The 21,456-nt window shown below is 44.4% G+C and overlaps 3 protein-coding genes across 3 annotated transcripts; all 3 read right to left on the bottom strand.

Moving 5' to 3' along the window:
- Window positions 1-12: 12 nt before the first annotated feature.
- LOC107117817 (protocadherin beta-16-like) lies at window positions 13-2,442 on the bottom strand. The gene has a single exon (XM_015419982.1). It carries the CDS (start codon window positions 2,440-2,442, stop codon window positions 13-15), a length of 2,430 nt encoding a protein of 809 aa, XP_015275468.1.
- Window positions 2,443-8,299: 5,857 nt separating this feature from the next.
- LOC107117816 (protocadherin beta-16-like) lies at window positions 8,300-10,744 on the bottom strand. The gene has a single exon (XM_015419981.1). The coding sequence runs from the start codon at window positions 10,742-10,744 to the stop codon at window positions 8,300-8,302; it is 2,445 nt and encodes an 814-aa protein (XP_015275467.1).
- Window positions 10,745-14,476: 3,732 nt separating this feature from the next.
- On the bottom strand, window positions 14,477-18,090 carry LOC107117815 (protocadherin beta-16-like). The gene is made up of 2 exons (XM_015419980.1): window positions 15,676-18,090; window positions 14,477-14,497 (listed from the first exon to the last, which is right to left on the bottom strand). The coding sequence occupies exons 1-2, from the start codon at window positions 18,088-18,090 to the stop codon at window positions 14,477-14,479; spliced, it is 2,436 nt and encodes an 811-aa protein (XP_015275466.1).
- Window positions 18,091-21,456: the final 3,366 nt, after the last annotated feature.

The following is a 21,456-nucleotide window of genomic DNA, read 5'->3' as shown; positions in this document are numbered from 1 at the left end:
CATTCTATATCTCTATATTAAATTAATTATTCTCACCTGACCTTCTGCTGCATGGCTGGGAACTTCTTGGGAACCTGGTGAAATCCTTTGAGCTCCCTGGGATTGAGCAGGATCCACAGAAAACACAGGAAAGAAAGGCCTGAGAAACCTGAATTCGCTGTTCAGGGACCCACCAGCTAAGCACACCTCATAGTTGTAAGCCCGGGAAAGGGATCCAGCATCAGCATCTCCACAGTTCTCAGGAAAATTTGGTCCCACTGGGAAATTCAGGGCAGAGCTCTCTACGAACTTTCTCCTTTTCTGAATTTTGACGGCAACAAACACCAACACAGAAACCAGAAAAATGAAGGAGATGACAGCCAAGCATATGACCAGATACATCGTCAGGGTACGGTCTTCCTCCTCCACCACTTCCTCCTTTGGGATATCCACCATTTTCATATAAGGGTCAGAAAAACCGTCCACTAGCAGAATGCTTAGTGTTGCAGAGGTGGACTGGGGAGGATGTCCATTGTCACTGACTCCAATAATAAGTTTCTGTTTGAAGGTGTCTCGTTTGTTAATGGGTCTCATGGTTTTCACTTCTCCATTCTGGGCCCCCACACTGAACAGACCCGGTTCTGTGGCCTTCAGGAGCTCATAGGAAAGCCAAGAGTTCTGACCGGAATCTCTGTCCACTGCCACCACCTTGGTGACCAGGTAGCCAGCCTCCGCCCCCCTGGGAACCAGGTCATTGGATGGGGAAGTGCCATTCTGAAGAGGGTAGAGGATGAATGGGGCATTGTCATTTTCATCCATGACATAAACTCGGACCATAGCTTCAGAGCTCAGGGGAGGAGAACCGCTGTCCACAGCCCTCACAGTCACTTGGAAATCTTTCACCTGCTCATAGTCCAGAGATCGGATGGCATACAGATTCCCAGTTTCAGTGTTGATGGAAACGTAAGAGGATACAGGTTGATCGCTGACCTTTCCTGGTAAAAGAGAATACGTCATTTTGGCATTCTTTGCTGTGTCCGGGTCCTTGGCTTGGACCAAACCTATCAGCAGACCTGGGATATTATTTTCCCATAACTGCATTTCATATGATAACTTTTCAAATACTGGGGAGTTGTCGTTGATGTCTGAGATTTGGACATTGATCGTTTTTCTTGAAGTGAGCCTAGGAGAGCCCTGGTCTGTGGCTGTGATGGTGACGTTGTACTCTGAAGCTTTTTCTCTGTCTAGGGTCTGCTGAGTGACCAGTTGATAGTAATTATTTGCATTTGCTTTCACCATGAAAGGCAAGCTTGCCTCAGTGGTGCAGGCAGTTCTGCCATTGTCCCCAGAGTCTCGGTCTGTGACACGGAAGAGGGCCACCACTGTATCTGTGGGAGAATCTTCTGGTAAGGGGCTGATGAGGGATGTGAGCGTCACCTCTGGCACATTGTCATTCATGTCCTCAATCTCCACAATGACTTTGCAGTAAGCAGAGAGTCCCCCTCCATCAGTGGCTTTGATGTTTATTGCATAATTTCTCTCCTCTTCATAATCAATTTTCCCTGCAACGGCAAGTTCCCCGGTATTTTTGTTTAACTTGAAAGATTTAAGGATATTTTCTGTTACCTGGCTGAAGGAATAAGTGATGTCGGCATTGGAACCAAGATCCCTGTCTGTTGCTTCCACTTTAGCTACAAGTGTGTTTGGGGGGGCATTTTCCAGTACCTTCACTTTGTACAGAGATTGATGGAACTGAGGGACATTATCATTGTTGTCCAGAACATCAATTACAATTTTTGCTGTGCCTGTTCTCTTTGGGGTCCCTCCATCAATAGCTGACAGAATCAAGAAAAGCCGTGCAGTCTCTTCACGGTCTAATTGTTTCTCCAGTACTAATTCTGCACTTTTGCTGCCATCGCTGTGACTCTGAACACCCAACCTAAAATGGTCATTTGGACTAAGGGTATAGTTCTGAACACCATTTCCCCCTCTGTCTGCATCTGTAGCACTCTCCAGTAGAAATCCAGTATTCAGGGGAGTCTGTTCGGGTATTTCAAAAAGGAATTCCTTCTTAGAGAATTCAGGGGAATTGTCGTTCACATCCTCTATGTCAACCTCAATTCTGTGCACTTGCAGTGGGTTTTCCAGCACAATCTCCGAGAATAAGACACAAGTGTCCTTCTGACCACAGAGAGACTCTCGATCTATTCTGTCCTGCAATATCACATTCCCAGAGTGTGGATCCAGCTGGAAATATTGCCTGTTGCCTTCAGAAACCAGCCGGGCCCTGCGAGCAGACAGCTCCTTTACATCTACTTTCAAATCCTTTAGCACATTTGCCACCAGAGACCCACTTTTCTTTTCCTCAGGCACTGAATAGTGGAAAGTCTCACACACCACAACAGCAAGGCATAAATACAGAGAAAAAGACCAGACTTGCCTGTTAAGGTGGCTCCTTTGCATTCTTGCAGCTTTTCCCCAGGAGTAAAACACAAGGGGATTCTTTGTAAAGCACCTGGTTCCCTTTCTTTCCTTGGTCTTCTTATTGTTGGAGATTGATTCAGAAGCCTTTTCCTCCTAATATTTCTGACTGTTTTCTTGAAATACAGAGCTGCTGCCTGTTTCCTTGATACAGCTTTCTCTAATGGCCCCAGCTTTTGCAAGGAGCATCTTCAACAATATCTGCTTTGTTGGCCAACAGCACCACCTTGTGCTTGAAGTAAAATACAGCAGTTGCACATATTATTCTGTTTTCATTGATCTGCACAAAACATTTTCCTGAAATAATAGTTTACAGTGGTCTTTCTGCGTAATGCTTACACCTGTACCTTACAGGTAAGAAACAGAAATGGTATATATAAAAAACCTGGATCCAAACCATGATCTGTTGTGCTTGTATGGATATATAAAGATGTAGAGACACAGAATCTTAACCCTAAAAACCTAAGTATATTATTTATACTGGGACAAGAAACTTCAGACAGGGAATAGGATTGGGAATGGCTACGTCCTCTTTTTAAGAAAGGAATATAGAAGGATCAGTGCTGGGACACATAGGACTGGAATGTGTAACATCTATTTTACATTTGTCTATTTCAGTTTTCTGCTATGTTTTCATCTCATTCATCTATGTGCCACAGATATGCATTCATAAATCCATTAATCCAAATTTGACTAATCCCTGTACACCTTAATATCTTTAACAGACCAAATCTGATAACTAAAAATTAACAACCTGCAATAATTTCTGACAGTCTTCAGAAATGGCTGCCTACCTTTTATGCACACAAAATGTAAGGGAAGAGCAAGCAGTAGGGCCAGTTCAGATGAAAGGTTTAATCAGCAGAAAATGTAACTGACAGGGGCGTTTTTCAGCCTCAAGAGTTAATGGATACTTCCACTCAAGAGCAATATCTCAATAGATGTACACAGTATTTCCACTTTACCTCAATCATTGCAACCGTCTGAATGGCTTTGAGACAGTTTCATTTATGCTATAGAAGTAAAATCAGTAGAACAAGTAGAATTGGGGAGGGGCTGTGGCTTAGTGGAAGAGCCTTTGGTTTGCATGCAGAAGGTCCTGGGCAGCTCCCGTTAAAAGGACCAGGCAGTAGGTGATGTATAAGACCCCTACCTGAGACCTTGAAAAATCACTATCTCTCTGGCAAAACATTAGTCAACTTGATGAACAGATGGTCTGATCCAGTATAAGGCAGTTTCAGGCAAACTATGAGGAGTCTTTTGTGTAATGAAATTAGCATTCTATTTTTAAACAAAAACTGAGGAGACAAGTGATTGGGAGCTAAGCCAGGCCTCCTCTTGAGCCTTACTCCAGTACTTGAAGTAGTTTTTCCCCAGCCTGGTCACTTGTGGTATTAAGAGCCTGGCTGGGAGAAGAAAGTATACTAAGACATGGTGCAAGAGGGACAGAGGTTAGTTCCCCTCAAATTTGCACTCCATTTTTTGCACTCCAACAGACCCACCCACCCACAAAAAAAACTTCAGAATTTAGGGGAAACTGTCATATGCCGTCCCTCCAAGACAGCAATTTAAGTGTCTACAAAACAGGAGTGCTTTCTTCTCTTTGCCTGAGATTTGTGAGGGATGATCCAATAGAAAGCACAATTTCCTCCATATTTCAAAAGGCCAGTGAGAGAAAAAATGTTAAAGGTATTTGTTTATTTACTTGCTTAATTCATCCTTGCCTTTCTCCCCAATGGGGCCACAAAGAGGCTTATGTCATTCTCCCCTCTTCCCCTCCATTTTATCCTCACAACAAACCTGTGAGGTAGGTTAGGCTGAGAATGTGACTGTCCTAAGGTCACCCAACAAGCTTCCAAGGGAAAATGAGGATTCCAGCCTAAGTCTCCCAGATCATAGCTGGGATGCACAGGAACTGGCTCACAAATGAAAGTTTGTGACAAATTTTGGTTGGTTTGTGGTTTACGAAGTGATGTTTCTGAACTGAAGAGCCCCCATGAACACCATGAAGGCAGTTTGTGAAGAGCAGAAAGCGGTGGAGAGGAGAAAGCAGGGGTCATGAACTGATACGAACCAGTTCAGTTGGCAAACCAACCTCCCAGTTCGTATTGGTTCATCGTTCAGTTTGTGGTTCAGCCATGAACCATGAACTGAACTGCTAAAATGTGGTTCATGCCCATCCCTGATCATAGCTCAACACTAACCACACCAGTTTCTAATTGAAACCAACAGAAATGAAAACCCAATATAACAGAGAGCCCAAAGTGATGAAATAACTTATAAAACAATATTCCAGCCTAAGTCTCCCAGATCATAGCTAGGGATGCACAGGAACTGGCTCACAAATGAAAGTTTGTGACAAATTTTGGTTGGTTTGTGGTTTACGAAGTGATGTTTCTGAACTGAAGAGCCCCCATGAACACCATTAAGGCAGTTTGTGGCAGTTTGTGAAGAGCAGAAAGTGGTGGGGAGGAGAAAGCAGGGGTCATGAACTGATACGAACCAGTTCAGTTGGCAAACCAGCCTCCCAGTTCGTATTGGTTCATCGTTCAGTTTGTGGTTCAGCCATGAACCATGAACTGAACTGCTAAAATGTGGTTCATGCCCATCCCTGATCATAGCTCAACACTAACCACACCAGTTTCTCATTGAAACCAACAGAAATGAAAACCCAATATAACAGAGAGCCCAAAGTGATGACTCTACCTGCCCACCAGGTTTGGTGAGGATTTGGTTTATGGGGTCTGAGTTATGCCCCCACAAAGAAGGTGCCCCTGAGAAACTGTTTTCTGGGGAAATGAAAGGTACAGGTTCAGAAGTGTATAGAACAGATCCTGTGTACACTAGAGACATCAAAGTCACAGGGGATCTCCCTCAGATGCTCTTCTACATACCCTCCAAGTTATGCCCCCCCAATTCCTTTGAAGTTTGGTAAACATTTAGATTGAATGGAGATACTGTCACAAACAGCTTGAAAGTTTGTGGAAAGTTCATGCCGGTTGGCCTGCCATGAACTTCAGTTCGTGTACCAAGAACCAGTCAAAATTCATCATGAACGAGTCAGCTTGTGCCCATCCCTATAAATAAAATGAGGCCTAAGTATTGAAAGTATCCTCCAACTGAATGCAAATGTTGATTTTGGTGTCTAGTCAATATCTAGTAATGGGCCTGACTGATAGCCAGAAATGTCATGGTTCCATTCATAGCACTGTCAGTCATTCTCAGGTTGTTAGTGTGCTCAGGGCCTCTCTCTGTGGAGGTGACTATGCCATGACTCTACCTATTCAAGGTAAGAAGACCTTTACCTTCTCCTCATGCTGCTTCATTTAGGGTTAGTCGCTGCTGAAGTTACTGGAGTACTCTGCCCATAAAGTACGTCATGGGAGACAGAAACAACAGGTTGGAATTAAACTTCATGGCACTTGGGGTGTGTGGAGGTTTCCAATGAACTAAAACTTTTTATCACAAAAAGTACTAGTTGCTGTCCTGTGAATAGCATTTGAGGAAAAAATAGAGGACAGAGTTTTGTACTTTCTCTGAGGATGTCTCATATTGGGCAGGGGGGTAGAGGTAAGAATCATCTCTCACAGCCAGAGAAGCCCTAACATATTATCTGTTTCTGGCCTTCATTATTTCCCTGGGCAGGAAGTCCAGGGCAGCATCAGATGGTAGGAGCCCTTAAATAAGTTGCTGTCAGTTGGCCCTTTCTCTGTTGTATTTCTATTGTTTTTACTGTTTTTGCAACCGGAGTCAAACCCTCATCCAACAATAAACCTCATTCCACAGGAAAACATGGAAGAATTTAAAGGTTGCTACTGCAAAAGCTGTCATGTGATTTGACAACAGCTGCTAGAAAGTCTGCCACATGTATAGTAATTTGTTTGTCTTCATCTCTAAGTAACCAGGATGATTTTGCTTCTGGAGAGATAAAGTCCTGATTAAATAAAGGGGAGATCAGTTCATCTCTTAGAGCTGAAAATTTGGGACAATCAAGCAAAATATAATCCACAGAGTCCATTTTACTGCTGCAGCTATTACAGAGTTGATCTGAGTATGAAATCCCATTAAATCTTCCTGATATCACAGCTGAAGGTAGGGCATTCACACGTGCTAATGCCCTTCCATACTTTGGAAGAATTATCTCAGATTGTTGTTGGAGGCTGAATGCCTACTGAAAAGGCTGAGCACACTCTGCGGGCTCTAATTGATGTGCTCTCATAGTCAAAGTCTCTCAAACGTCTTCTAATAACCTGTGACAGTTCTTGTCTACTCGTGACTTCTATCACATCTTGGGTGATACCCGGACATAATAGTTTACGGTCCTGTAATCTGTCCCAATCATTTGTGTGGTGGTCCAGCTTAACTAGTCCAAGGAGGTTCAGATTTGGGTTTGATTTTTGAGTCCTAGTTTTCAAATGCTCTTCTCCAGGTCTTTGCTTCATAAGACATCTCCCCAACTTCAGCTCTCAGGTTGGCCCTTTCTCACGAATCCTTGCTAGTGACCCTCTGCCTCTGCCATCTTTGTGCTCAGACAGGATATGGCACCTTCTGACTACTCTTGATGTTATGGCCACCCACATACTTCCCAGAGAGGCAGCAGAAAAGCAAATGCTGAAAAGCAGCTGCAGCAGAGGGCTCCAGGCAATGGTTGGCCATTCTGGGCTGCTGGTAGTTCAGCAGCTACTGATCACTGATGCCTTCAGGGAATAAAGTCTACAACCCAGCAAGATGCATTAATAGAGGCTCGGTATGAAGAAATTGGCTAACCTGACATACAGCCATTGTTGTTTACAAAGGAAGCATTGGCTGAGCCTTATTTACAATCCATCAGGGAAAGTACTCCATTTGTGCTGAGAAATTCTGTTTAACAGATACTGAGAAGGCATTTGATAGTATTGAGTAGAATTTCTTAAGAGATGTCTTATTAAAATTTGAATTTCATCAGTGTTTTAGAAATTAGATAGATTTAATTTATAGTGTACTTACTGCAAAGGCAGAATTGGTATAGCTGCTCTAGTATCAGGACAGCATTTTTAATACATGTACAAAAGTTCTGGCAATAGAGATCCGATCTGGAGCAAACATACAAGGTACTGGTATTCAGGAAAAGATAGGTGAGATGATGTAGTTTTCATGATAAGATACCCTTCAGATTCATTTATTAACTTGAAATAATAAAGGAATATAATTTGAAGGCTGGATATCAATTTGGACAAACTGTGGTGCTCTTCAGAATGAATATACAAGCTGAATTGGGAAATAAAATAGGAAACTGAATCTAGATGGAAATCTATCAGACACTTAGAGCTATAGGTCTTAGTTTCAGTCTTTAGTGGAAGATAATCTAATCCTTTCAAAATTACAGATTACTAAATCCAAACCCAATTATAGCTTGGTTATGTTACTGCACCAAGGTAGGGTGAGCCTCGACATCCTCTCTTCAACCAATGCCTCAATCTTTTAAATTCTCTCTGCTTCTCATGATAGTAGCTTCAAAGTGAAACTTGGGTTTCCCACAAATATGTTTCCCAATTCCACCACTTATTGTTTGATTAGAAAATAAAAGCATCTTAGAGCCAAATACATTTAAGAGGAAAAGCTTACATTTATGTTCATTTAACTGTTATTTTGTAAAACTGCACTATATAAAAATGCGTCAATGAAATAGTTATTATTCTCCATACTAAAAAAGAGAGAAAAATACTTTTTATCCTCTTATTGAGAATGTTTTCAATGCAGAAATTTGTCCTTAATTCCCACTGAAAAACTAAACAATATAGTTGCTGAGAGATATTAGTGACAGATTCAAATATTAAGAATTTCCGTATGAAAAAATTATTCAATGAAATGTCAATGATACTCTCACCTGACCCTTGGGCTGACTTTCTTCTTCATGACTGGAAAGATCTTGGGAGCCTGGTGAAATCCTTGGAGCCCCCTGGGACTGAGCAGGCTCCACAGAAAACAAAGGAAAGAAAGGCCTGAGAAACCTGAACTCGCTGTTCAGAGACCCACCAGCTAAGCACACCTCATAGTTGTAAGCCCGGGAAAGGGATCCAGCATCAGCATCTCCACAGTTCTCTGGGAAATTTGGTCCCACTGGGAAACTCAGGGTGGAGTTCTCTATGAACTTCCTCCTTTTCTGAATCTTGATGGCAATAAACAGCAACACAGAAACCAGAAAAATAAAGGAGATGACAGCCAAGCATATGACCAGATACATCGTCAGGGTACGGTCTTCCCCCTCCACCACTTCATCCTTTGGGATATCCACCATTTTCATATAAGGGTCAGAAAAGCCATCCACTAGAAGAACGCTTAGTGTGGCAGAGGTGGACTGGGGAGGATGCCCATTGTCACTGACTCCAATAATAAGTTTCTGTTTGAAGGTGTCTCGTTTGTTAATGGGTCTCATGGTTTTCACTTCTCCATTCTGGGCCCCCACAGTGAACAGACCTGGTTCTGTGGCTTTCAGGAGCTCATAGGAAAGCCAAGAGTTCTGACCAGAATCTCTGTCCACGGCCACCACCTTGGTGACCAGGTAGCCAGCCTCGGCCCCCCTTGGAACCAGGTCATTGGATGGGGAGGTGCCATTCTGAAGAGGGTAGAGGATGAACGGGGCATTGTCATTTTCATCCATGACAAAAACTCGGACCATAACTTCAGAGCTCAGGGGAGGAGAACCGCTGTCCACAGCCCTCAGTGTCACCTGGAAATCTTTCACCTGCTCATAGTCCACTGATCGGATGGCATACAGATTCCCAGTTTCAGAGTTGATGGAGACGTAAGAGGACACAGGTTGATCAATGACCTTCCCAGGCAAAAGAGAATAGGTCACTTTAGCATTCTGCTCTGTGTCCAGATCGTTGACTTGGACCAGACCTATGAGGAGACCTGGAATATTATTTTCATGTAACTGCATATCATACAATGACTTTTCAAATACTGGAGCATTGTCATTGACATCTGAGATTTGGACATTAATTATTCTTGTTGAAGTAAGCCTGGGTGAGCCCCAGTCAGTGGCTGTGATGGTGATGTTGTACTCTGAGACTCTTTCTCGGTCCAGGGGCTGCTGGGTAACCAGCTGGTAATAGTTATTCTCAGAAGCTTTGAGCATGAAAGGCAGGTTTGCCTCAGTGGTGCAGGCAGTTCTGCCATTGTCTCCAGAGTCCATATCTGTGACACGGAAGAGGGCCACCAGTGTATCAGGAGGAGAATCTTCTGGTAAGGGGCTGATGAGGGATGTGATTGTCACCTCTGGGGCATTGTCATTTCTGTCCTCAATCTCCACTATGACTTTGCAATAAGCAGAGAGCCCCCCTCCATCCATGGCTTTGATGTTTACTGCATAATTTTGATTCATTTCATAATCGATGTTCTCTGCTACAGTAAGTTCCCCAGTATGTTTGTTTAAGTTGAATACTCTTTGTACATCATCTGGCACCTGGCTGAAAGAGTAATTGATCTCTGCATTGGAACCAAAATCTCGGTCAGTTGCTTCCACTTTTGTTACAAAGGAGCCTAGTCGGCTGTTTTCCATTAATTTAGTTTTGTAAATGTTTTTATCGAAAACAGGAACATTATCATTTGAATCCAGAACTTCAATGATAATTTTTGCTGTGCCTGTTCTCTTTGGGATCCCTCCATCAACAGCTGACAGAATCAGAAAAAGATGTGTTTCCTCTTCCCGGTCTAGTTGTTTCTCCAACACTAATTCTGCAAATTTAGTTCCTTCATTGTGACTTTGCACATCCAGCCGAAAATGGTCATTTGGACTAAGCGTGTAATTCTGAGCAATATTTTCTCCTCGGTCTGCATCTTTAGCACTCTCCACAGGAAATCGGGTATTTGTTGGCATGTGCTCAGGTATTTCAAAGATAAATTCCTTTTTAGAGAAGTGGGGAGAATTGTCATTCACATCCTCTATTTCAACCTCGATTCTGTGCACTTGCAGTGGGTTTTCCAGCACAATCTCTGAGTGTAAGATGCAAGGGTCTTTCTGACCACACAGAGCTTCTCTGTCTATTCTGTCCTGTAATATCAAATTCCCATTGTGAGGATCCAGCTGGAAATATTGCTTGGTGCCTTCAGAAACCAGCCGGGCCCTGCGAGCAGAGAGCTCCTTCACATCCATTTTCAAATCCTTTAGCACATTTGCCACCAGAGACCCACTTTTCTTTTCCTCGGGCACTGAATAATGGAAGGACTCACATATTGCCCCACACATGCAGAGACAGAAGAAAAAGGACCAACCTTGCCTGTTGTTGGGATGCATCTCCATCGTCTCAGCCTCCTTCCAGGCACATCCAATGCACAGGATATTTCTTTGTAAAGCAGCTGCTGGAAGTGATTGTCGTGTGGTTCCTGAGGCAATGTTTTCCTTTTTCTGTCCTTGCTTTCGGTTAGAGAGTAGTGGCTGTTTTCTCCTGAAATTTCAGACTCTTTGCCTGCAATGAAGGCTGTTTTCTCTTTGAGATCCCTTCTACGTGAAGGCAGTTTTGTGAGAGAGCCGATATTCCCCGAAAATGCGCTTTGTGTGGTGCAATTGCACCACCTTGTGTTTGAACAATAATATGACTCCTCTAAATTGCCTCTTATGACTGAACATGAACTATCTTGGGTAAGGAGAGCTTGCATTGAACTTACACTTCAGTAACGTGGCTCTTATAGGTCCTTGGAGCTCCCTTAGTCATGTCCCCCACCCACCCCAAGTTTTTGGTTTACTTTCCCTGGGAATGGACAACTGATTCAAGACACTTGAACCTTAAAATGGGACATCTCTGTTCAACTGCAGATTCATCGAACCATAGAATCATAGAGTTGGAAGGGGCCATACAGGCCATCTAGTCCAGCCTGCTGCTCAATGCAGGATCAACCTAGAGCATCCCCAAAGCGTGTTTGGTGTAGTCGTTAAGTGTGCAGACTCTAATCTGGGAGAACCGGGTTTGATTCCTCACTCCTCCACTTGCACCTGCTGATGTGACCTTGGGTCAGTCACAAGCTCTGGCACAGCTGTCCTTGAAAAAGAGCCGTTTGTGTCAGAGTTCTCTCAGCCCCACCCATCTCACAGGGTGTCTGTTGTGGGGAGGGGAAGGGAAAGGAGTTTGTAAGCCACTCTGAGACTCCAAGTGAAGGGCGGGGTATAAATCCAATCTCTTCTTCTTCTTCTTCTTTGACCAGCTGCTGCTTAAAGACTACCAGTGAGGGGGAGCTCACCACCTCCCTAGGCAGCTGATTCCACTGTTACACAACTCTTACTGCGAAAAAGTTTTTTCCCAATATCCTAATAGCCCTTATTTTAAACCCATTATCATGAGTCCTATCCTCTGCTGCCAAAAGCTCCCTGCCCTTCTTTAAGTGACAGCCCTTCAAATAGAGAATCATGTCCCCCCCAACCTCCTCTTCTCCAGACTAAACCGTTCCAAATCCCTCAGCCTTTCCTCATAGGGCTTGGCCTCCAGACCCCCAATCATTCTCATCGCTTTCCTCTGCACCCGCTCCATTCTGTCTACATCCTTTTTGAAGTGAGGCCTCCAGAACTGCACACAGTACCAATGCAGTATACAGCGGGACTATCACATCTTGCGATTTGGATGTTACGCCTCTCTTGATACACCCCAAGATTGCGTTAGCCTGTTTTGTTACTGCATCACACTGGCTGCTCATATTTAACTTACAGTCCACCCATACCCCAAGATCTAGTTCACACACACTGCTACTCAGAAGTGTATCCCCCATCCAGTATGTGTATTCCTCATTTTTGTTAGAACTTGACACTTATCCTTGTTAACCTTTATCAAAATAAACGTTTATTTCCTAGTGCAATAAATACATACCCCAGAATTTGTGATATGATAAAGTTCAGTTTCTAAAAAGTATACTTGAGATACTACCTTAGAATTTAAGACCTTACTAGCACCTGGTATGTAATTGCCACCTTGGGTGAAGAAGAAGAATTGCATTACTAGTGAATCTAGCTTTTCTAGATTCTAGTGAATCAGCGCTAGTCAGATGGGCTGAAAGATGACCCCCAGATACCTAAATTGCTTTACCTGAGCAATTGGTTGTCCATTTATGAACCTCTTATGTTTTGTCTAGCATAAAGGAAGTTTTGCAAAAAAGTAAAATAAAACTTTTATTAGATGATGCTAGAACTACTCTAAATCACACCTTCACAATCAAAGAAGTAAATAGAGCTACCTAAAATCTGAAAAATACAAATTCCCTGAACTTGATGGGCTAACGACTAAGTGTTTTCAGAAATGTCATGAGGTAACATCCCTTCATGAGGACTTTCACTGTGTGTGATGATTTTCTTGGGTTTTTTTAAAGTATTAGTGTTTTATGTTTGTTTAAGTCTATGTTAGCATTATCTCATCCATGCATTTTTTGCACTGACTTTTGGGAGTCATAGTCCCTGCTACCTCACTAGGGAATTATCTGTCCCAATCATCATAAGAACATAGGAGAAGCCATGTTGGATCAGGCCAGTGGCCCATCCAATCCAACAGTGGCCAAACAGTGGCCAAAACCCAGGTGCCATCAGGAGGTCCACCAGTGGGTCCAGACCTCCAGAAACCCTCCCACTGCTGCCCCTCGAGCACCAAGAATACACAGCTTCACTGCCCCAGACAGAGTGTTCCATCTATACCTTGTGGCTAATAGCCACAGATGCACCTCTGCTCCGTATGCTTATCCAATTCCCTCTTGAAGCCATCCATGCTTGTAGCCACTGCCACTTCCCGTGGGACTGAATCCCATGTGTTAATTACTCTTTGGGTGAAGACACACTTCCATGATCTTTGGGGGAAGGATCTATTTCACCTACCGTGTAGATGCACAAGTGGCTGCAAGGGATAAGGAAACACCGACGCCATGGCTACTGCATTCATGGCCATCATCAACCCCGCTCCCCACCTCTAATTTTTCTACCATCTACAGAAGGGTCAGGAAACCGGTGGAGTTATTTTCCTTTTGCATAGGCTTTGGAGAATGTAGGAGTCTCTGGGAAACATTCCAAGGTACTTCTGTTGTGTCTTCTCCTCAAATTGCTGAGAATTCCATGGATGGGGCCCGGTTGTGGCTGGAGGCCTCCCTGCCTGCAGCTGTCATTGCCTGAAACCACTATAAAGCACTGGCAGGAGGGGGGGAAAAGGTTTAAGTCAGTGTACCGCTATGTCGAGGAGCTGCGGTGGCTCAAGAGGTTAAGACGCTGAACTGCAGGCTGTGGAAGGTCGGTAGTTCAGCGGTTCGAGACCCGGGTGCCGCATGACGGAGCGAGCTCCCGTCTCTAGTTCCAGCTCCTGCCAATCTAGCAGTTTGAAAGCAAGAAATTGCAAGTAGATAAATAGGTACCCCTTCGGTGGGAAGGTCACAGCGTTCCATGCGCCTTGGTGTTTAGTCATGCCGGCCACATGACCACGGAAACGTCTTCGGACAGCGCTGGCTCTTCGGCTTTGAGACGGAGATGAGCACCGCAACCCTAGAGTCGGACTCGACTGGCTTTCGAGCAAGGGAACCTTTACCTTTACCTTTTACCACTATGTCACTTCTGGTGAAAACCCAGAAGTGGCATTTAGTACCTTTAGGGATCACCAGAAACTCTATGGTTTTCCACCAAAGTGACACAGTGAGCACAGGATCTCATGCTTCCCCCATGCCCCCCCTCCTGAACCAGAAGTGTCAAACCCATTTGTCACAAGGGCCAGATCTGACATCTCCCTAATGCCCACCCTCCCACTTCCACCACCCATTTCTCATTAGCAGTGGGACAGTATACAGGAACATAATGCACAGTCTCTGTCATCTGGCAATAAAGGTAATGACCAGTTGCTCATGGGCCGGATAAGAGCCCTGGACAGGCTGGTTCTGGCCCATGGCCGTAGGTTTGACACCCCTGTCCTAAGCTCTCACTGGTTGTCAGGCATTGCCTGGCACCCCTAGAACTGTGTGCTGCTGGACACCATGCTAAAGAGAAGTACTTGGCACTGGAAGGCTGGTGAGTGAATCCCATCTAGGTCTTCAAGCCAACAGGCTATTCGACCAGAAAAAGCAAGCAGTATAACAAAAAGTTATTGCTGTTCATTATTAATTAAAAGCAAACAACATTTAATTGCAGCAACTATATATTTACACACATCTAATGTTATATCGGGGCTGCAGTGCCTCAAGTGGTTGAGACACTGAACTGCAGGCTGGAAGGTCGGTAGTTCAGCAGCGAGACCCGAGTGCCGCAAGATGGAGTGAGCTCCCGTCTCTGGTCCCCGCTCCCGCCAACCTAGCAGTTTGAAAGCAAGAAATTGCAAGTAGATAAATCAGTACCACTTCGGTGGGAAGGTGACAGCATTCCATGCGCCTTGGCGTCTAGTCATGCCGGCCACATGACCACGGAAACGTCTTTGGGCAGCGCTGGCTCTTCGGCTTGGAAACAGAGATGAGAACCACATCCCTAGAGTCGGATTCGACTGGCTTTCAAGCAAGGGAAACCTTTACCTAATGTTATATCAAAATCCAGGTCGGCTAACAGAGCCATTAAATAATAGTTAGAACTGGCTTCTTATTCAGATGAGGATCCAGATTTTTTTTTCTCAGTTCCAAATAGATTACACGGAAAAAGAAGAAATGCTCAATAGTTTCTACCAAAGACCTATCAAAGATACAGACTCTAGGTGAATGATATTGTAAGGTCCTGGATACGCATCCCTTGGTAACTTCAAGACCAGATTTCGGCAATGTGTTCCACATCAGGGGTCAGTAGAGGGTCACTCATTCTCCAAACCATTCAAAGTAGCTCTCAGTCCCTCCTCCAGTTCTGTTGTAATCACTTCCTTATCCTTATATTTAATGCTACCAGAGCAACTTCACTCCTTTTTGTTCATGGGAAAGAAAACAGTGGACAGAGAGACTGGAGAAGGATAAGCCACATAAAGAGTGATGGTGATCTCAGAGAAAAACCTTACATGAGTATCAGGTGCAGCAAGTGAAAGCCTTACAGGGAAAGGAGCTAGGGAAAAAAGCGAAAAGGTAAATGGAGGAGTGGGTAGAATTTCACACATTGATTTCAATAACTGCAGCTATTTAGCAACAATTCAAGGAGCAACATACAGGGGGGAAAGGGTGGGAAATAATTCAACAACAATAGCAAAAAGCATTATATTACATCACTGATGAGATTTCAATAGGATACAGAGTAATTAAGAAGGGCTAACTTACCTGTTCACTTGGTTTTCCTCTCTCCACCTGCTCAGGAGTCTCTTGAGAGAACGAAGAAAATCTGTGATTCTCAAAGGCACTTGGGTCCCCCATAGAAAAAACAGGAATGAGAGGCCTAAGGTATCTGAAATCGCTGCTTAAGGATCCACCAGTTAGGCAAACATCGTATTGGTAGGTCCGGGAAAGTGATCCACTCTGAGAATTGACACCAGTTTCTGGGATCTCAGGTAAGGCAGGTGGGAACTGAGGAAGGGCGGTGATAAAACTGGAGTCTTTCTTGTACATTTTGATGACAACAAACACAATGATGCAAATCAGGAACACAAAGGACACCGCAGCCAAGCAGATCACCAGGTACATGGTCAAGGAGCCATCTTCTTCACCGGCTTCGTGACTGACGCTTGCAATATTCAGATAAGGATCTGAAAAGCCATCCATGAGAAGAATATTTAATGTTGCAGTGCTGGTCTGGGGAGGGTGGCCGTTGTCTCTCACCAGGATAATCAGTCTCTGCTTGTTTGTATCTCGCTCCGTCAGTGGTCTCCTGGTTTTGACTTCTCCGTTCTGGGCTCCTATGCTGAAAAGGCCGGGGTCCGTGGCCTTCAGCAGTTCATAGGAAAGCCAAGAGTTCTGGCCCGAATCCCCATCCACAGCCACCACCTTGGCGACGAGGTAACCGGCCTCCACTGACTTGGGAACCAGCTCGTTGCAGGGGGATGTGCTGTTCTGAAGAGGGTGGAGGAAGAAGGGGGCATTATCGTTTTCATCCAGGATCACAACTCGAACAACAGCTTCCGAGCTCAGTGGAGGAGACCCCCCATCTGAAGCCCTCACTCTCACTTGGAATTCCTTGATCTGCTCATAATCCAGAGATCGCAGGACATACAGATTCCCCGTCTCAGAGTTGATGGAAACATAAGAGGCCGCAGGAGCACCAGTAGCATTTCCAGGCACAAGGGAATAGGTCACCTTGGCATTCTGCTCCACGTCCAGATCGACAGCACGGACCAAACCCATCAGAAGGCCTGGAATGTTGTTTTCCCACACTTGCATTTCATACTTGGACTTCTCAAACACTGGAGAGTTGTCATTGATGTCTGAGATCAAAACCGTAATTGTTCTTCTTGAAGCGCGCCTGGGAGAGCCCCGATCAGTAGCTGTGATGGTGACGTTATACTCAGGGACTTTCTCTCTGTCCAAGGGACTTTGGATCACAAGCTGGTAGTTGTTACTCCCAGTGGCTTTTAACATGAAGGGAAGGTTTGTGTCTATGGAACATGAAGTTCTGCTGTTCTCCCCAGAGTCTTGATCTGTGACACTGAAAAGCGCCACCACTGTGTCCAGGGGAGAATCCTCTTGCACAGTGCTGGAGATAGATATGAGAGAGACTTCTGGGGCATTGTCATTCTCATCCTCGATTTCCACCAGGACCTTACAGTGGCCTGAAAGACCCCCTCCATCTGTTGCTTTGACATTCATATAATAGCTGGTTTCTTCTTCATAGTCAATTGGACCCAAAACTGTGATTTCCCCAGTAGTTTGATGCAAGTAGAACAACTGGCTTATTTCCTCAGGCACCTGATGGAAGGAGAAGGTGATCTGTGCATTTGAACCAAAATCCAAATCTCTGGCTTCCACTTTCAGTACCAGAGTATCTCGAGGGCTATTTTCCTTTAAACCGACTATATATTCAAATTGTGTAAACTCAGGGAAGTTGTCATTACTGTCCAGAACATTAATATTTATTTGAACTGTGCCTGTTCTCTGGGGCAACCCTCCATCAACTGCTGTGAGGGTCAGCCCGACATGAGCCTCCTTCTCTCTGTCTAGTGGTTTCTCTAGAACAAGGTCCAAATGCTTCTTTCCACCCCTGCCACTTTGTATTTCCAAGTGAAAATTTTCATTGGGACTGAGTGTATAGTTCTGGATGCTGTTTTCACCCAAGTCTGCATCTTGGGCAGATTCCAGGGGGAATCGAGTATTTGTGGGAACATTCTCAGGGATTTCTAGGTTAAATTCATTTTTAGAAAACTTAGGAGAGTTATCGTTCACATCTTCTATGTTCATTTCTATACTGATGACCTCTAAAGGTTTTTCCAGTGCAATTTTAGAAAGAAGCAAGCAGGGGTCGGTCTGGCCACACAAAGCTTCTCTGTCTATTTTGTCATTTATAAAAAGATTCCCAGAATGATTATCCAGCTGGAAATATTGCTTATGGCTTTTGGAAACCAGTTGGGCTCTGCGAGCAGAGAGCTCCCCTGGTCCCAGTTTCAAGTCCTTCAGCACATTAGCCACCAGAGACCCACTTTTCTTCTCTTCAGGCAAAGAATAGCGAATTGAGACACACACCACTCCAGACAGAGAGAGTAAGAACAAAAGGTACAGACCTTTTCTCATCCTGAAGATATCACCCATGGTGCCAGCCACATCCAGGTCAGATAAATCCCTTGGTTAAAATGCAGATCTTCTGATTTTCATTCAGTGACTATCTGCACTGCTAAGGAAGTGGGTTTTGCTCTGCAGGGTTTTTTATTCCGGTGAATGTTCCTTCTCTATTGCTGATAAAATGGGCTGCCTCTGCTGTCGCTATAGCTGTCTGTCTCAGCTTCCAGTCGTGTTTTTTTGCTACAAAACTCAATTCCAACTAGTGTGTTTGCCAATGCCGCCACCATGTGGCTGAGTAAGGAAAAATAATTAACTTTCTATATATTTCATTGCATGGCAAGCCCAATGCACAATACAATTAATAGGAAAGGCCTAGATTTACCCTGTTCACCTAGTCAGGCTGCTGCATTTTACCAGTACAAAACGCCCATAAAATGGTGAGCTCATTTATGGAAATCTGGCCACAAAGATGAGCTATAGCCACGTAGGTACTTATTATTTCTCCCATCTCTGTGGCCAAAGCCATTCTTGACCTTTCGTTTCAGGATCTGTCAGGCACAGTGGTCTTTGTCATTTGGCTGCATAGCTTGCAGATGGGGTTAAGATCAGTCTGGGGATTGTTGTAGTCAGAGCTCTTTTTGTAGAAAAAGCCCAGCAGGAACTCATTAGAATAATAGGCCACACCCAACAGCACAGCTCATTAGCATATTAGGCCACACCCCATGATACCAGAAGTGTGGTCATCCAGCCACACCCACCTTTTGCTTCTTATTCTGTTTACTTTGTTGTCAAAACCCAAGGCCTTTTTTTGTAGCAGGAACTTCTTTGCATGTTAGGCCACACACCCCTAATGTAGCCAATCCCAAGGAGTTTCTGCTGTTGGGTGTGGCCTATTATGCTAATGAGTTCTTCCTGGGTGTGGCCAACTCGGGAGCCAGCCAGAACTCCATTCCTGTGCGTTCCTGCCCAAAAATAGCCCTGGTTGTAGTGACTACTTATATGTCCCGGGGGGGTATATGTCCCGGGGGGGGGGGGACATTTCCTATACACTAATTTACTTTCTTCTACCTCTCAGCTCTTGTACTGTTCCTCTCTCATGCATGCTAGCAAATGATAAAAAAAGTATTGTGGTGGGATCAGCATGCAAGTCCTTAAAACACAACAAACTGTACTGCAGCATCACAATAAGAAAATTAACTCCACCCAGTAACTAAGAGTTGGGAGCACAAACTGCAGGAATCCAATAAGCTCAAAAACAGTGGCTCTGAATCACCTCTTACATGATACCAGGGCTATTTTTGGGCAGGAACGCACAGGAACGGAGTTCCGGCTGGCTCCCAAGTTGGCCATGCCCAGCAGGAACTCATTAGCATAATAGGCCACACCCAACAGCAGAAACTCATTAGAATTGGCTACATTAGGGGTGTGTGGCCTAACATGCAAAGGAGTTCCTGCTACAAAAAAGGCCCTCGGTTTTGACAACAAACAAGGTCAACAGAATAAGAAGCAAAAGGTGGGTGTGGCTGGATAACCACACTTCTGGTAAAATGGGGGTGCGGCCTAATGTGCTAATGAGCTGTGCTGGCAGGGGTGCTAATGAGTTTCTGGTGTTGGGTGTGGCCTATTATGCTAATGAGTTCCTGCTGGGTTTTTTCTACAAAAAGAGCCCTGCGATACCCCTCTCCCACCCCACAGACAACACAGAACACAATCCTTCACCCAACAAGGGGATACCCACTCACTGTGTTGTCTTTTCACTTCCTTGGCAACAGTAGACATTCCCATTGGCTGTACTTCAGCAGTTGTTATGGGCAAGGAAGAATTACAACTCTGTTCACTGGGTTTTTCTGTCAAGTCCTCGTGTGATGTACCTGTTGCTCTAAACTGAAGTGAGATGAACCTGCTGCTGTCACATCATTCTGAGACAAATGCTTTTCTCGGCTGATCAATATGGTGTTGCCACATGTGGCCATCAGCACTCAGGATCTTGTATTTGACCTCAACAATAGTGGAAAGAACCCTCATTGATCCAGGTCCATCATTCCTGGCAAAACTCTGGTTATGTAGTTAAATACACAAAAAGCAAGTAAAGACAGAGCAGCACTAAATGTATATTCCTGTTTATCTAGCAAGCTCTCCGTTTAGTCAGGGCTGATATCACTGAGGTTAGTTTTTAAATGGCATCCCTTCAGCAGCTCAGCAGGGCTTCTCAAGCAAGGACTGATATGTTGGGCACTAAGAAACCCAGCAAGTCTTTTTGTTCAGTCCTCGAATAATTCATTTTATGGCTTCCTTGATTGTCTGCTCCATGTGTTAAGCCTGGCAACTGGCATGGGGATAGCCTGATGCAATTGTGACAACCTGGATGAGGTTCCTGCCTGCCGATTCCTTGTGCTCAGGTGAAATAAATGCAGTCCCGGCCAGAAACAAGAGTGTCTATATCACAAATAATAATCAGAATAATTCATGCTGGTGACTCCAACTCTAGGAAGTTCCTTTTCCAGTAGTTAGTGGAGCAGCTCCCCAAAGGTTGGGGAGGACAGAAAGGTAGGAGTTGCCCAAGGAAAAGTCTTGCAGCACCTGCTTTGATCTAGCTGTAAGCACGTTATGGATTGCTGGCATCTTGCCCTGGGTGCGGTAGATACAAGAAGCATCAATGCAATAACCTTAAAAAGTAACACCAGCAGTTCAAGTTTCACATTTCTTTTTTTAGCTCAAATGTCCAATTTATTGAACGAGTGCAAGAGTTGCTGGAGTTTTTTCAGTAAGTCCATCTTCTGTTGTTAGGATAAGATATTGTTGCAACATGGTACAACACCCAGAATTCTGGAAAACTGGGTGTCCATTAAGAATTGGTAGATTCCTGGAGGAACAGAAATACCAAATGGGTGGTGCTTGTCCCCAAAAGCTCCTTCATAAGTTAAGTGACTGGCAAGGTTCACAGGATGTCAATCCCCACTGCAGTTCCTTGGCTATATAATAGTGGAATTTGAATGACAAACAGCCTCCATGTGACCTTTCTTTCTACAAACTATGCATCCCACATCCTTGAATCTGTAGACAGTGCATCAGAGTGACCACCCACAGCCTGAACAGGAGTCAGAATGGTTTATCTGCATATGCTGAAGAGGATGCATTCCTTATTTTCTGCTGATCCAGATGCCGAGAGCTCTCTTCCTGCTTGCTGTGGATGGTACTGGCGTAAGCAGTTGCCCTCTCGATTTCTGCTGCATGTATTGAGGTAGCTTCACTGGCTAATGAGGCTAATAAGGCTTTTTCCTGGGCCTGTGCAAATGCCAAATTTGACTGAGACAGGAGATGCCTTTCAGGTCATTCTGAAGTCTACATACACTCTACATACAAGACTATTGTGAGACATGTCAGCTAGGAGATTTC

Source organism: Gekko japonicus, unplaced genomic scaffold (genome assembly GCF_001447785.1).
Source record: "Gekko japonicus isolate JY-2015 unplaced genomic scaffold, Gekko_japonicus_V1.1 scaffold4888, whole genome shotgun sequence".
Classification (NCBI taxonomy): Eukaryota; Metazoa; Chordata; class Lepidosauria; order Squamata; family Gekkonidae; genus Gekko; species Gekko japonicus.
Note: the sequence above shows the minus strand (reverse complement) of the source record. Positions and strands in the feature narration are given on the sequence as shown.

Bases quoted from the DNA above. Each gene is read 5' to 3' on its own strand.
- LOC107117817 (XM_015419982.1), bottom strand. From the start codon at position 2,442: ATGCAAAGGAGCCACCTTAACAGGCAAGTCTGGTCTTTTTCTCTGTAT.
- LOC107117816 (XM_015419981.1), bottom strand. From the start codon at position 10,744: ATGGAGATGCATCCCAACAACAGGCAAGGTTGGTCCTTTTTCTTCTGT.
- LOC107117815 (XM_015419980.1), bottom strand. From the start codon at position 18,090: ATGGGTGATATCTTCAGGATGAGAAAAGGTCTGTACCTTTTGTTCTTA. The intron at 14,498-15,675 runs GTAAGTTAGCCC...CTGGTCGAATAG, and splicing joins GAGGAAAACCAAGTGAACAG to CCTGTTGGCTTGAAGACCTA.